Source organism: Camellia sinensis, chromosome 3 (genome assembly GCF_055761805.1).
Source record: "Camellia sinensis isolate YWXY chromosome 3, ASM5576180v1, whole genome shotgun sequence".
NCBI lineage: Eukaryota > Viridiplantae > Streptophyta > Magnoliopsida > Ericales > Theaceae > Camellia > Camellia sinensis.
Window position 1 is genome coordinate 224887979 of NC_138963.1, and position 16802 is coordinate 224904780.

The 16802-nt window shown below is 38.2% G+C and overlaps 1 protein-coding gene across 1 annotated transcript; it reads left to right on the forward strand.

Moving 5' to 3' along the window:
• Positions 1–9152: 9152 nt before the first annotated feature.
• LOC114280329 (increased DNA methylation 3-like) lies at positions 9153–11445 on the forward strand. The gene is made up of 2 exons (XM_082917780.1): positions 9153–9462; positions 11207–11445. Exons 1-2 carry the CDS (start codon positions 9153–9155, stop codon positions 11443–11445), a joined length of 549 nt encoding a protein of 182 aa, XP_082773906.1.
• Positions 11446–16802: the final 5357 nt, after the last annotated feature.

Below are 16802 nucleotides of genomic sequence, written 5' to 3' on the forward strand. Positions count from 1 at the left end.
GTGCAGGATTGGGCACAGCCTAAGAGTGTATTTGAGATCCGCAGTTTTCTGGGATTAGCTGGGTATTACCGTCGGTTTGTGAAAGATTTCTCCAGATTAGCATCACCGTTGACTAGACTGACTCGGAAGGGAGTCAAATTTGTATGGAGTGAGACTTGTGAAAAGTCGTTTCAGGAGTTGAAAGTTAGACTGACTACCGCTCCAGTATTGATTATTCCAGAGAGAGGGTTGGGTTATACAGTCTATTGTGACGCCTCACGAGAGGGTCTGGGTTGTGTGTTAATGCAAGAGGGGAAAGTAGTTGCCTATGGCTCACGTCAGTTGAAAATTCACGAGCAGAATTACCCTACACATGATCTAGAGTTAGCAGCTGTGATATTTGCCTTGAAGATTTGGAGGCATTATCTTTATGGTGAGAGGTTCGAGGTGTTCTCGGATCATAAGAGTTTGAAGTATTTGTTTACACAGAAAGACTTGAACTTGAGGCAGAGGAGGTGGATGGAGTTCATAGAGGATTATGACTTTGAGTTGCATTATCATCCGGGAAAGGCCAATGTGGTGGCCGATGCCCTTAGCAGGAAACCTGTTGGTGACATAGCTAGTATAGCCATTCGAGAATGGGAGATGTTGGGTGCACTTGGGGAGTTTGATTTATTTCTGGGCGAATCCGTTGAGGCTGCGGCCTTGTTTTCTGTTGTTGTTCAGCCTACGCTTGTGACTCGAGTGTTAGAGGCTCAGAGAGGTGACCTTGAGGTAGAATCTCTCCGTGAGAAGATTTCCGGTGGAAAGGTTGAGAAAGGTTTGACGGTGTATCCCGACCTCAGTGTGAGATACCGAGACCGTCTGTTTGTGCCGGAGTCTTGCCGAGAGGAGGTACTCCGAGAGTTTCATCATTCACGTCTTGCGGTGCATCCGGGGGGCACTAAGATGTATCGGGATTTGGGTCGCCAGTTCTGGTGGCAGGGTATGAAGAGAGATGTGGCAGCTTTCGTATCTAAGTGCCTTACTTGCCAGCAAGTGAAGGCCGAGCACCAGAGGCCAGCGGGTTTGTTGCAACCCTTGCCTATTGCCGAGTGGAAGTGGGAGCATGTAACTATGGACTTCGTTGTAGGTCTTCCGAGGACTCAGCGGGGTAGTGATGCTATTTGGGTGGTTGTAGACCGGTTAACTATGTCGGCGCACTTTATTCCTATGCGCGTGAGAGATTTGGTAGATCATCTTGCCGACTTGTATATTCGGGACATAGTGAGATTGCACGGGGTCCCAGTGACGATTGTTTCAGATAGAGATCCTCGTTTTACTGCCAGGTTGTGGCAGAGTTTGCAGAGTGCCTTAGGCACTAAGTTGACCTTTAGCACGGCTTATCATCCTCAGACTGACGGACAGTCCGAGCGTACTATTCAGATACTTGAGGATATGCTTCGGGGTTGTGTTCTAGACTTTAGTGGATCGTGGGAGAGGCACTTGCCGTTGGTGGAGTTTGCCTACAACAACAGTTTCCAGTCTAGTATCGGTATGGCACCTTTTGAGGCCTTGTATGGCCGCCCGTGTAGATCTCCTGTGTGTTGGGCCGAGGTGGGTGATGCGCCTCTGTTGGGTCCAGAGTTGGTGATAGAAACGACGGAGAAAGTTGAGCTTATCCGTAAGAGGCTTATTACAGCACAGAGTCGTCAGAAATTGTATGCCGACCGTAGGAGGAGACCTTTGGTGTTTGAGGCAGGTGATCATGCCTTTCTGAAGATATCACCTAGACGGGGTTTGATGAGGTTTGGGAAGAGTGGGAAGTTGTCCCCTCGGTTCATTGGTCCGTTCGAGATCCTTGAGAGGATTGGCGAGGCTGCTTATCGTTTAGCTTTGCCGCCGCAGTTGTCCGGAGTACATGATGTGTTTCATGTGAGTATGCTTCGGAAGTATGAGCCGGATCCATCACATGTGTTGGATTGGACCGATTTAGTGGTTGATGAGGATGTCTCGTATGAGGAGAGACCGGTTCGGGTATTGGATAGGCGGGATCAAGTTTTGCGAGGCAAGACCATCCCTTTGGTAAAAGTTTTGTGGAAACATCATGGAGTGGAGGAAGCCACTTGGGAACGTGAATTGGAAGTCCGCGAAAAATACCCGGACATGTTTATTCATTTGTAATCTTGTATTTAGATTTTGTAATGTTGTTGAACTTAAGAGCTTTACATATGTCTTAAGTTGTAAAACGTTGAGTATGTTTTGGTAAATGGATGTATCTTGAAACTTGCTTCATTATAGAAGTTTAGTATAGCATTGCATATGTTGATTACATTGCTGAGTGTGTTATATATATCATGCGATTGAATATGATATGGGGATTGTTAACATTGAAAGGAATAATGCATAATAATGATACAGGTTGAGACATATGTTGTGTTATATATTTAATATGAGATGCCTTTTGATAAAGAGATGAAATGACCAGTTTTGGGTCAAGATGTTTACTAATGAATTGTTAAAAAAAAAAAAATCTGTTTTCAAAAACTTATGCTTAATTTCGAGGACGAAATTCTTTGAAGGGGGGGGGGGGAGGTTATAGCGACCCCGGTCTTTTCCCATTTGATTATTGTATCTGGACTTAGGTTCCGTAGATTCTGTCATTGTATAATTGTTGTTGTTGTCCCTTATTTTCTCATTTGGAATTATAGGATGTGTTGGGCAGGTTTGTTTCAGGTTGGTTGGGTTTAGAAACCAAGTGTTGCTGTCCAGGTTTTTGGTTCTTCGCTCGAGCGAGAGGTTGCGTTTGATTTGGACCTGTAGCTGTGCATTCTTGGCTCGAGCGAGATTTTCTTCGCTCGAGCGAGTTAGTTCGTCCTTCGCTCGAGCAATAGTTCCTTCGCTCGAGCGTATGTCTTGTTGCAGACCTGAGGGTTTGAGTTCTTCGCTCGATCGAGCTTTCTTTCACTCGAGCGAGCTTTTGAGTTGTTGGCTCGAGCAAGGCTTCCTTGGCTCGAGCGTAGTTTCTCTGTGTCTGGTCGCTCGAGCGACCAAGTCTTCGCTCGAGCGAGCCTGTCCAGTTTATATACGCAGCAGCGGGTTTTGATCAGTCTTTTCTTATTCTTTTTGGTTCTAAACCCTAGGTCCGACTTCTCTCCCTCAAAACTCATCTTCTCTTTAGGTGTTCATCTACTTCTAGTGTGAATTCATCTTAAGTTCTTTGTAAAAAAGATAGAGGGCGGCTTGGGCTTCATTCTAATCTGAACATTTGGTGATTTGGAGCACATTGGAATTTGGGCATTCATCTCTATCTTCTCCATTCGGGTTATTTTCTTCAAGGTAGGGATTTCCTACTCCATTTTATAGGTTTTGTTCTAAGCTTTGGTAATTTGATATGTTGGGGTTACTTTGGTAAATTTTGGGAAAAACCCTAGATGTATTATCGAATTAATTTGTATAAGTAATTCATGGAATTGGGAAAAGATGGTTAAATTCATGGAATTGAGGAATTCATTGGTTAAATAGCGTAATTGGGTAATTGGAATCATTTGTCTATTGAATTGATGACATAGTTATTTTCAGTTTAGAAATAACTGTTTTGGGCTATCGGTGGAGGATAGTCGTGATTGTTGTAGACATTACATGTGGATTAGGAATAACTGAAACTAATCACATTGGTTAAGTCATTAATTTTGACTATTGCATTGATACAGAAAGTACGTGTATTGATTGAGCATAGCATTTGCATACATTGTTTTGTGTGTGGGAGGAGATAAGGGATGTACTCCACGGTTTAGGGGAAGATAGGGGATGGACCTCTAAACCGGATTTTGTTTGGGAGGAGATAGGGGATGGACTCCATTAGCATCACTTTTATGTGTGCTTATTTATATAGAAGTGTTTTATTGATACAGCACTAAAATGTGTATCAATTTGGAAGTATGAAGTGTTTGATTTGAGCTTGAGTCTCATTTGTTTGTTGATATTGGAAGGATGTGAATATGATATATGTGATTCACTGTTATAAGTTTGGCCAGGTTCTGAGCCATGTTGATAAAATTGGAAAGTAAAACATATCTTTGGCAATAGTGTCACGAGACTGTAAAATGAAGTAATTGATTATTTTGGTTAACCATCTGTTGAATGCTATTGCTTTATTCATTGCTTATATGTGGTTTAGTATATTTCTACTGGGCTGTGGCTCACCCTTTATGGGAACATCATTTTCAGGTTCAGGTGATAAACTACCTCCAAGGACTTAGCTTGGGAGGGTTTGGCTTCTGGATTGAAGAAGACTACCTTTAGTTAATAGTTTTTATTTATTAGTACATGTAAACATTCAAGCCTAGGGCTTTTCTTGTATTGAGATTAGAACTCATATTTTTGAATCCAAGTATTGGCTTGGAAAGATGTAAGCCTGTAGGGCATTTTATTCGGTGTTACATGTAATGCTTTATTTAGTAATACTCTGATGAATGAATTAATAAATTGTCTTCTTTAAATAATGCATGTCAATGATATATAATGGGTTAATTTTTAGGGCGTTACATACGTGGGTAATGGTTATGAGATATATGATTGTTGATTATGAGATATGTGATTTTAGTTATGAGCAAAGTGATGTAGTTATGAGTCAAAAGGGTGTTTGGTTATGAGATATGTGGTTATTAGTTATAAGATATGTGATATTGGTTATGATCAAAGTGATGTGGTTATGAGCAAAAGGGTGTTGATTATGAAATATGTAATGTTGGTTATGAGTCAAAAGGGGATTGGTTATAAGATGTGGTTATGAGCTATGGGGATTGGTTATAAGATGGGGTTATGAGCTATATGAGTAGTAGTTATGAGATATGTGATTAATAGTTATGAGATATGTGATAGTGGTTATGATCAGAGTGGTGTGATTATGAGCTAAAGGATATTGGTTATGAGATGTAGTTATGAGATATGTGATTGTAGTTATGAAATATGTGATATTGGTTATCAACAAAATGGTACTGGTTATGAGATTTGGTTATGAGATAAGTGATGAGAGCTCATAACTAAGTTATGATTAATTTGATTCTAGTTATGAACAAATATGATTTTGGCTCATAACTACAAAAAGTGACTTGCTTACCAGGTCACTTTTAATGATGTGGCTCAATCTGAGCCATTGATTTTCGATGTACCATACATTTTTTAAACAAAATGTACTATAGACTTTCCCTTAATATCATATTCATAGCAAAGCAAATCTAAGCAAATGTGTGTGAGATACAGTCATACAGCACATATTAGTTTTATTAAACAGATTCTGAAGCAATCATGTTTTGTAGATTCAAAACAGTGTGTGGACTATGTTATGAACTAAATATGCAAGAGAAGGAAGAAAATATTGCATCTGGCGGAAGCTTCCAAGTGCTTCATTGGTTGCTGAGAAAGATGAGGAAAAGAAAAGAGCAACTTAAAAAAAATTTAATTTCACTACTCGGATCATCTGTTTCTGGGAAACAAAACAACACAATTTGCAAGATTAAAAAATTAATCTATTTATTTTATTTTCCTCATTTTCAGAGTTACCGGAACAGACAATCCACTGGATCTCATTGAGGGGCAACAATCCATCTTTAACTTGACTAATTACTTTACTTGGATCAGTATTCTAATACATGTATGTATGTATGTATATATATATATATATAAATTAAAAATCCTACATAATGATCCTGAATCAAGTAATCAAAGAATTGTTCAGCAGAAACGGAACTCAAGATCCTGAATCATCATTTTCAGGGAAACAAAAAAAGAAAAGAAAAAAGAAAGAAGACCCGAGAGAGAGAGAGAGAGAGAGAGAGAGAGAGAGAGAGAGAGAGAGAGAGAGATGCCTGGGATGCAGTGGACTCCCTTGTTGAGGAGATGATGGGAGCAGGGAGAAGTGGTACAAAGGTCAAAGGTCCGAACTTGGTGAGCACCCCTTCTTAAGAGCTCCAAGCAAAGACTAGACCCAACAAATCCAAGCCCTCCGGCTACCACGAAGGTTTGACCCTATATCCCCTCGTTCTCGCTCAAATGCATCTCTCTCTCTCTCTCTAACTCTCTGTCTCTCTGTTTTTGTTTTTGCAGAAAACAGGCCCTGTCTGCGAAGTGAAATATTATTTTTTTTTATGTTAAAATTTGGAAGAATAAAAAATAGATTAAAATGACGAATGTTATAGCGATCCCGATATTCCCTGTTGTTATTGAACTGCAATCCGAACTCGATTCCGTAGAATTGTTGTTGTCTTACCCTCTTTTCCGTCCCTTACTCTTTATCTTAGAGTTTTGGGTTGTGTTGGTCTTGTTGGGAATAAGTCGGTTGTGTTCAAAAACCTAGAATCTTTGCCCAGTTTTTGACCTCTCCGCTCGAGCGGGGGTTTCGGAGCTCGAGCGGGAAAATCATCTTCCCAGTATTTCCTCTGTTGTGTTGGATGCTCGAGCGTGAGGTTTGACGCTCGAGCGGGAGTTTGTGTGAGACGCTGGAGCGGGGAGTTGGACGCTCGAGCAAGGGCCTGTTCTGCAAAACTTCTGGATGGTTGTATCCGCCGTTCGAGCGGGGTTTTTGGCGCTCGAGCGGGAGTCTGTGAGTGACGCTCGAGCTGGGTTTTTGGCGCTCGAGCGGGGAGACCTGTATAACACACCGAGAGTCAGCTTTTTGAATCACTTTTTGATTTCCTTTCTCTCTCTTACTTTTCCAAAAAAGCCATTGGAGAGCACCTCACTCTAAAACCTAACTTCTCTCTTAGGATTGATCTAGCTAGAGTGTTTTCCTCACCTTGGGCCTTTGCAAGAAATGTGTTGATCGTCGAGGGCTTCGTTGTGATCCAAGAAATTTGGGATTTGGAGCACTTTGATTTTGGGTCATCTTCTCCATTTGAGTTCTCCATTTGAGGTAGGGATTTCCTTGTTCTTTTTCAATACTTCGTCTATAGATAGACATGTGGTAGTTTTGTATTGCATGAAAACCATACCTATGTTGGGTTTGTTTGAAAATCATGAGGGAACCTAGAGTTGGTTGATAAAAAATGGATTTATTGTCTTTGGGTGTTCATTGGACTATTTGTGGCGTGAAATAGCATGTTGTTGTTGAAATATAGAAAAGCCCTAATTTATATGTGTTATGATGAATTAAAAGAGGGAGGAAAACCCTAACTTAATGATTATGATTTAATTTGCATAATTAGTTTGGAAGGTTATGGAAGGAATGGAATTGATTTTGGGAAAATGAGAAAAGTGTTTTTGGAATAAGTGGTGGAACATATTGATTTGGAAAATTACGAAAGTTGATTTTGAAAGTGAAGGATGAAACTTTAACTCTATGTGAGTCATAGAAAATAAATATGGGAATTGGATTGTTGTATCATGCGGGTCGAGTGTACACATTTGGGGGAATAAATTGTAACTACCATGCTTGGGTTGTTAATGGGTTTGTGATCTCATGATAATTGAGTCTGTTAATAGATGTACAATATATTTGCATCTAGAGGTTTTGTCCTTGGTCATCGGTGGAGGATGACATGGTTGTGTTGAATTGTCGTGTATGCATTATACCATTGTTAATGGAACATCGTATGTGATGAATTGTTGAGATACGTTATATATGTATGCTTGCTCGGGAAGAGGTAGTTATGTGTTTATATACTTTAACACATTGTTTGTATCCGGATGGTTTATGTATATGTGTTATACATGTTGGTTGTGCCTTGTTGCATTTGGTTGGTGGTGTTATACCCTGCGCTAATAATCAGAGGTACCGTGACCTTCCAGCTAGCGCCTGGAGAACTGTCTGCGCTAATAATCAAAGGTACCATACCCCTCCAGCTAGCGCCTGGTAAACTGGCTTGTTGTTGTGAAAGGTGTATCTTTGGCTTACTACGCACATAGCTAGTTGAGCAAAGTTTGGTTGATGTTGTAGTTTCAATGTATCTGAGAACATCATGATTTGTGTTGGTTACAGTCTTGGAAGGCCGAGTTGCCTCATTGGTTTATCTTGTGCATGCATAGTTAAAATTGAATTGGGAATGAACCAAAATCCCTTTTGTCTTTTGGTAACGTGAAAGAGACCAAACACCTTAGAAACTTGTTTTGAAAAAGGCACATCTATAGTATGTGTGGAAAATGGAAGTGGGTAGTGGGCTTAGTGAATTTAATCCCTAAGGAATTGTTAATGTTATGAAAGATTGGGAACGAGGTTTAATGAAAAGAAAAGAAAGATGAATCATTTATAGCATTGAATGAAATGGTTGTTTTCGAGAAAAGTTTATACGTATATATATTTTGTATAAACTGTCACATTACTATTCATGTATGAGATTAAGCATTCATGATCATAGCTATCTGTATGTTGTAATTGTTGAGGGCCATGTTGAGATCCCTACTGGACTATATGTTCATCCCACGTTGTTGAATCTTTTTCAGGTATTAAGCAGGTTGAGCTGCAAGATTTGGATCTACTTATTTATTGGCCACGGGGCCTATGTTATGTTGGCGGAATGCCATTGTTGTAAAAGGGTTACACCTTTCGTCTTGTACCTTAAGTGATGTAAGCCCAAGGGCAATTTATTAAGTATGTTCATGTAATATTTACTTTGCATACGAATGAGAGCATTGTTAATCACTTCTACGGATTGAATGAATGAGTTTATTTCCGCATGTTATCCTTGAAATTGAATTAAGTTAATGAATTTGGTAATGACTTCGAGTAATAAAAAGTGGGGCGTGACAAATAACATTTAATTCAGGGTAATGCACTAATAAATCTTAAATTAATACTTATATTTATATATATAACATATAATAAATATATAAAATTATATATTTCATGAGTGTCCCTCACGTGTCGTGGTTAGTATTTTTTAAAAATTAACGTGTCGGCGTATCCGTGTCGTGTCACGTGTCTGTGTCCATACTTCTTAGTTTAATATTAAGTTTTGGCTAGGGACTGAGTTTTTTATCTATATTTCGGTTCTTTTACTTTGGCCCAAGATTTTGTTGATTGTTATTATTCATGATCAACTTAATTTTATATGAAAGAGGCTAGCCTTGAAAGGTTAAACGCTTAGCTGGGAGATATAATTTCAAGTTTAACTCTCGGAATTCCAAATTCATAACACTTTGACCAGAGATTTAGAGAAGAAGGTTAAGAGGGTTATATGAACAAGTTGTGGGAGACCATGGAAGGAAAAGATTCGCTTGCAAATGGAAACTCATCGGCAAAGTTTCAACATGAAATGGAAAAAGGGCAGCATTGTGATCCTTTTGAAACGTCACTGGTCCCAAGTACAAGCAATTTGGATGGGCCCTTCATGATGCCCCTTTTACCGGTTCCAAATGCGTCACAGTCTAATTCAAAGGCATCTGTTATCTTGACTGGAACAGCTACAAGAGGGGGAACTGTACCAGCTGTTGGAGCTGTGGACATTGGTGTTAGCAAATCTGCCTATTTTTTTCAAGTTGCTCTGCCTGGGGTCAGAAAGGATCCTGGTTTGTTTCTCTCTTTTTCTTAAATTTTTGCTATATTTATAGAGAAATTATGATAATATTAATTGTCGTACTATTTAATAGTCCTTGCTTACCAACAAGGCAACTCCTTTAAGTTACAGGGGATTAAAAATCCAAGTTTTTCTTAATGCTGAACCGGGTCAAAAAGATTCTGTTGCATCTAAGGATGAGAAGACATGTTCTTTCTATCCAGTGCAAGGAATCCAAGGCATTGGGCTACCCTGTGTGTTTTTGCATCTTCTGGCAGAAATATTTTTATGCTGCTGAAGTATCTATGTCATTTGGGCACGAGTCTGATTCCTGGAGACAACCATGTACACCTGACACTTTGATCTAGTGCATTTAACGTAATTGCAACTGATGCCTGTAACAATATAATGCTTTCAAGCAATTTTCTCTTGGATAGTGTTTCCTTTCCCTTGCTTTGTTCTAAATTTTTTAAAAACTTAAAATATTGCCTATTTGGCAAGCAAGACGGCCTTTTTTCTTTTTGTAAGCATAAATTTATTACCAAAACCACCTTAAAGGGGCGAAAACCCTATACAAAAACTGAAGCCTAGAAACTAAACTTCTGTGTGCATATACAAATCACTTAGAAAACTGCACTCAAAACAAAACCAAGAAAGGACAAAACCTATGAGGAAGTAGGACGTCATATACTACATAAACTTACATACATGCCAACAAATCTAGGCATGAGCATGGCCAGACACTCAAAGGACTATAAGCACGTTATTTTTTATGGTATGGAACTGCATGTTACACAGACCACCATAACATCTTGTAAGGATGAATATACAGCAGCCTAGGCTTACTATTCTACATAAAACTACATATCTGCCAAACATGTTATTTAGATTGATAAGACTGTGTAAGGAACTCTCTTGACTCCACCGGAAAAAAATCTGCAAAGAAGGTGGTAAGAACACTATGCTGCGCCACAAGGTTTACAATTGTTGGATGAAAAATGGCACTGCCAGTTAATGGATCTACATTCTTGGAAATTATGGAGCCTACTAATTAGTTATGGGTTTCGTTTTTATTTTTTATGACAGGCATTATCTAGACAACCTTTATAGAAAGAGAATCACAAGGTTTGTCTCCAGCGGGTCAACTTGCTTAGTATGTACTTAGGTTTGGATTATTCCCGAAAGGCCAGCAGTAAAATAGAAGTGCTGGAGTTATCTAGACAACATTTATAGAAAGAGATTCACGAGATTCGTCTCCAGCATGTGGTCAATTTGTTTACTAAAATTTTGCAGTGGAATCTATAAACAGGATAGTTTGAAATTATTTGTTCAGAACATACTTTGGTGCAATTATGTATGTCTTGAGAGTCAATAAACAATTGCTTTATGGTGCATTTATGCTTAGTTTATTTTTCAGAACGTACTTTGGTGCATTTACGTATGCCTTGGGAGTGGATAAACAATTTCTTTATGGTGCATTTATCCTTAGTTTATCTTTGTTTTTGCATTAGACCATTTAAATTTAGTTAATAACTATGACTACTCTTTTGCTTCAAGAAGCATGTACACACATGCTATGCATGATCTTCTATTTTTAGTCTTTCACGAGTTAAAACCAAAATCTGTCTTGCATTTGGGATAATGTAATTGTATTTCATTTGAGTGATCTAAAAAATCTTTTTCTTTGCTCTTTTGGTGGCTTTCTTTACGAGACTCTGTGTTTACTTCTAAGAACTTGATAGCATCTGTTCTAGCAGGTCAGTTCAGCTATGAGATTGAACGTGATGGGAAGGTCCATGTACGGGGTGTGACATCAACTGGTGGTAAAACTGTTTTGAGACATTCCCGCATTTATGAAATGAAATTTCAGCAACAATGCCCACCCGGTCCATTCACACTTTCCTTCAGTCTGCCAGGACCTGTTGATCCAAGGCTTTTTTCACCCCACTTCAGATCTGATGGTATTCTTGAAGCTGTCGTCCTGAAATACGAGTAATGTTGGAAAATTTGGTTTATCAGGCTTATTTTGGGCCAACTTTGAGCCCAAAATGGAGTGGGCTCCAAACGTCTTTTGGGGTGGGTCTAAAGAGGTGACGTGTTCCTTGCCGCGTGGCAAGGCACACGGTGAAGACGGTTCGTCAAAACCATTTATGAGTGAATGAGAAGTTGACGTTATTTTCGGGTTCGTGGAATGGACATTTAAAGATTTAAATGTGGATTTCCTTAAAATGGGTTGTCCCACATTGAAACTTTAAGAAAGTTTTTTTGTTGTATATAAGCTCTAGACTACAACACTTGGGTTGGGCCCCAAGGGGCACCTCAAGTTTGTAGAAGGGAGGAGTTATGGACAAATGGAACCTTAGCCCAAACTACCACACGCGCGCCGCCGCCCGTCCGGCCGAGCCGAGCCGTGCGCGGTTGTGGGTCGGTTCTGATATTAATTTTTTGGATAAAATTTATTTGAATTTTTTCCAGAAAATCTTAATGAAATTAAATTCCAATTTTGTGTCAAAATTAAAATTAATTTTCTGTCCATATATTACCAAATTCAGTCGGTATTTTCAACAGATTAACTGCATAAAACTGCTCATAACTACCCAGCAGTTACAGTTCTGAATCTGCACTGTTCGATAGGTTTACACAGTTCAAACAGATCTTATTTCCAGCAGTTATCTGGTCAATTGGTGTTTGCACCTGTTCATTTGAAACCTTACCTGTTCAGTTCAAAATACTGCACCTGTTCGGCAGTTTTAGATGCCTATAAATTTAGATCTATTCTGCAGTCTTTGCATCCAGAAAATAGACAGAAAAAATTGATTTTCTTGCTGTCCAACTTTGCTCTGTTTTCATTATTTATTCTTCATTCTAGTTTTAGAGAAAAATTAAAGAGAGTATAGAACACAAGGTTCTAGTTCGCCGGACAAGTTTATTTGGAGTGCTACTATGAATTTGTGAAGATAATTATATCTTGGGAGATAGACGCCATTAGTCCGTAAGCACCGAAGTGGGGCGAATCTGTCTTAAGAACAGAGTGTCACACACTCGACTTGGTCTTTTATTTTTCATTCGGTTCAATAAAATAAATTCTGTAAGTTATTTATTTTATTTTGTTTGATTTAGTTTCAATTTATTTTTTTTACACAGAAGATTGTTCTAACAAGTAATACCTCATGTTCTGTAATTCAGTGAATCTTGGAAACCGTGAACCATATACAGAACAACACTTCCTGTAGATTTTCCTATCCATTATTGGGTTATTTGGTTTCTTGTGCTGAGTAACGTATAATAGGGGGACATACAAGGGGTCTGGAAGTAAAAGCAAGAAGTATTGGTTGGTTGGCTCCATAACCCCACTTTGCTAGAGCATAACCCCCGTTGATATACCCAGTTAGCCGAAGCACTTGATCTTCTATCTCACTAGAAAATCAAGGGTTTTTACTCTCCCAACGTACGTGCGTGCGTAAGTTCTTTCTGATTTTTTATTTCAAAAGTTGTATTTGTATTCCAATGTATATATTTTTAAATATAAAAAAAAAATCCACAGCAACAATTGTACAATCACAGAGGTTACCCTTGTTTGTGGTCTAGCTCCATGGGAGTCAAACCTTAACACTGGAAGAGTTCTTCCTTGAATGAAAAAATGAGCCATAATATCATTAAAAAAAATACAGAGATACTTCACCAAATGATGAGAAAGGTGGAAAGCGCACAGAATATACTACTTAAACAAAAAAAAAAATCAAAAAACATACAACTTTTTTTTATATGAAAATTTCTCATACAACCTAGTATTTTTATTTCAATTTTAATTTCGTTTTGCACACAAAAAATTTCTTTTATTTTGAAGGTAATGTTGCCTCATAACTCAATTTTGTTTGAACTTTTTTATTTTTTTTTTACTTTTTATGTAGTAATAAAAAGAGTTTATTGAAGCAATTAGGCCTCGTTTGGGAACATATTATTTTAGTAAAAAAAATTAGTATGTTTGGAATGACTTTTTAATTTTATATGAAAAAATATGCAAAAAGTAGAAAGAAAAGAGATCTTTTGATTTTTTGGTATCAATTGCTGGCTTTTTAGTTTTTTTTATTAATTTTTTGATTTTTAGGCTAAAGCACTGAGTTGTCAAATGAGGCTTTAATTTTTTGTTATTGAATAATTAAAATTTATTTTATAATTGATATTTAAATGAATAAATCTAGGGGCGAGCATGGTCCGAATTGGACCGGATTGAGGTAAAACCAAGACCAATCCGTTATCAATAGTTCTAGAAAAATTGAAATCAATCCAATCCATTTAAATCATGAAACCAATTCAAACCAATCCATTTAAACACGGATTGGATCGGTTTAGTATCACAGATTCACATAATTAATTAACAAAAAAATATATATAACACTTTAATTTCATAAGAATATAGACATAACACTATATTAGTTTCACAATAGCAACATATCTTTCTATAATAGTGACATATTGTTCTAGAATTTAAACAACCATAAGAAAACTGGTTTCACCATAAGTATTAAGACCATTACAAATTAAAACTAAAAACTAACAAACAAAAGTAATAAAAAAAGATCCTATGCGAGTTTAGGTTTGGGTTTAGGTTTTATATGGAATAAGAGAAGATACTATGGGGTATGGTGTATAATAAAAATATAGACTATTTGTATATGGTCTGGATCGGTTCCAATTCGGAATTGTAACGCCCTCATAATAAACCCATTATACGTATATCACCAACATGCATTATTTAAAGAAAACACTTTAATAATTCATTATAATATCCATCAGAGTCTTACTAAACAAAAGCATTACATGTAACATCAAAGTAAATGCCCTACCGGCTTACATCTTTCCAAGCCAACACTTGGACACAAAAGTATGAGTTCTAACTCAAATATAAATAAAGCCCTAGGCTTGAGTGTTTACATGTACTAACAATGAAAAACAAATACCTAAAAATAGTCTTCAAAAACCAAGTCCTTCCAAGCTAAGTCCTTGGAGGTAGCTTATCCCCTGAACCTGAAAATGATGTTCCCATAAAGGGTGAGCCACAGCCCAGTAGAAATATACTAAACCACATATAAGCAATGAATAAAGCATTAGCATTCAATAGATGGTTAACTAGGATATTCAATTACCTCTTTATACAGTCTCATGACACTAATGTCTAAAACACATTTTACTTTCCAACATTATCAATATGGCTCAGAACCTGGCCAAACTTACAACAGTGAACTATATATATATATATATATATAAAATTCACATTCTTCCAATGTCAACAAACAGATGAGACTCAGGCTCAAATCAAAACACTTCATACTTCCAGTTTGATACACATTTTAGTGCTGTATCAATAAAAACACTTCAATATAAATAAGCACACATAAAAGTGATGCTAATGGAGTCCATCCCCTATCTCCTCCCAAACAAATCCGGTTTAGAGGTCCATCCCCTATCTTCCCCTAAACCGTGGAGTACATCCCCTATCTCCTCCCACACAAAACAATGTATGCAAATGCAATGCTCAAACATTACACGTATTTTCTGTATTAATGCAATAGTCAAAATTAATGACTTAACCAATGTGATTAGTTTCAGTTATTCCTAATCCACATGCAATGTCTACAATAATCACGACTATCCTCCACCGATAGCCCAAAACAGTTATTTCTAGACTAGAAATAAATATAACAACAATTCAATCGACGAGTGATTTAAATTAACCAACTACGCCATTTAATCAATGAATTCCCCAATTCCATGAGTTTAACCATATTTTCCCAATTCCATGAATTAATTATACAAATTAATTTATTAATACAACTAGGGTTTTTCCAAAATTACCAAAGTATCCCCAACATATCAAAATACCAAAACTTAGAACAAAACCTATAGAATGGAGTAGGAAATCCCTACCTCGAAGAAATAGCCCCAAAAGAGAAGGTGGAGATGAAGACCCAAACTTCAAAGTGCTCCAAACAACCAACAATTCAGATTAAAACGAAACCCTCGACTCACACACTCTTTTTAATGAAGGATCTAGGGTAGAAACACACCCTAAGTAGATCAATCCTAATAGAGAAGGTGTGTAGAGGGAGAGAAAACTCGTAACTAGGGTTTTGGAATATGAAAGTGTATGAAAAACAGATCTGAAACACGCTACTGCCTATTTAAACCTGACAGGCTCGCTCGAGCGAAGACTTGGTCGCTCGAGCGACCAGACACAGAAAAACTACGCTCGAGCCAAGGAAGCCTTGCTCGAGCCAACAACCCAAAAGCTCGCTCGAGCGAAAGAAATCTAGCTCGAGCGAAGGACTCAAACCCTCAGGTCTGCAACCAGACACACGCTCGAGCGAAGGAACCCTCGCTCGAGCGAAGAACGAACTAACTCGCTCGAGCGAAGAAAAGCTCACTCGAGCCAAAAACCTCTGCTCTCAGGTCTTACTACAAAATGCGATCCTCGCTCGATCGAAGAAATCCTGGCTCGAGCGACGGACCAAAACAAAGAGCTCGCTCGAGCGAATAACTGCTAGCTCGAGCGAAGAGTCAAAATTCTGGGCAGCAACCCCTTGCTCCCAAGCTCAACCAACCTGCTACAAACCTGCCCATTGCATCCCCCAACTCAGAAAAAGAAAATAAAGGATGGTAACAATCAAAATACAATGGCAGGAGTTACGGAACCTAAGTCCGGATACAATAATCATATGGGAAAATACCGGGGTCGCTATAGGAATCGTGGAGTTCAATTCAGAACCGAACCACGGATTAAAAAAATCAATCTAAATCTATCGAATTGGACTAAACTGAATCAGATTATGAATTTCACGGATTTCATGCTCAGTCCTAAATAAATCACTGTAAAATTGGTGAAAAAAAAATGTAGTGTAAAATTGGTGAAAAAAAATGTTGATAGATATGGTAATACTAGTAGAAAGACCCCACAAGGAAGGGTAGCAGAGAGCATAGGCAAGAGAGGTAAAATGGGCCTTTTATTGTTAGTACTCGGGTATCATCGGCCAAGTGGCGGGTGATCTCATTCAAAACATGAGGTGGCACGGCGTAGTTGGTCAGGGAATAGGAAAGAATCTGTCACTCTCTCTCTCTCTCTCTCTGTGGCTTCTGTCTGCGTTGCCAAAATGAATCCGGATCCTCCGTCGCATTCCCCTAGAGCCCGTTGCTGTCGCTCTCTAAAACGAACAGCACCTCCAATTCAATGTCCAAAAAGTAAGAAATCAACTCCTAGCCTCTACTCTGCCGACGCTGTCCTTGGATTCAGCCCACTATACCGCCAATTCCATCCAATCTTCTCCTATACACTAATTTATGTAATTTTTTAGTACA

Coding starts and splice junctions, on each gene's coding strand:
- LOC114280329 (XM_082917780.1), top strand. CDS start 9,153: ATGGAAGGAAAAGATTCGCTTGCAAATGGAAACTCATCGGCAAAGTTT. Junction 9,463..11,206: donor TGGGGTCAGAAAGGATCCTG/GTTTGTTTCTCT, acceptor CTGTTCTAGCAG/GTCAGTTCAGCTATGAGATT.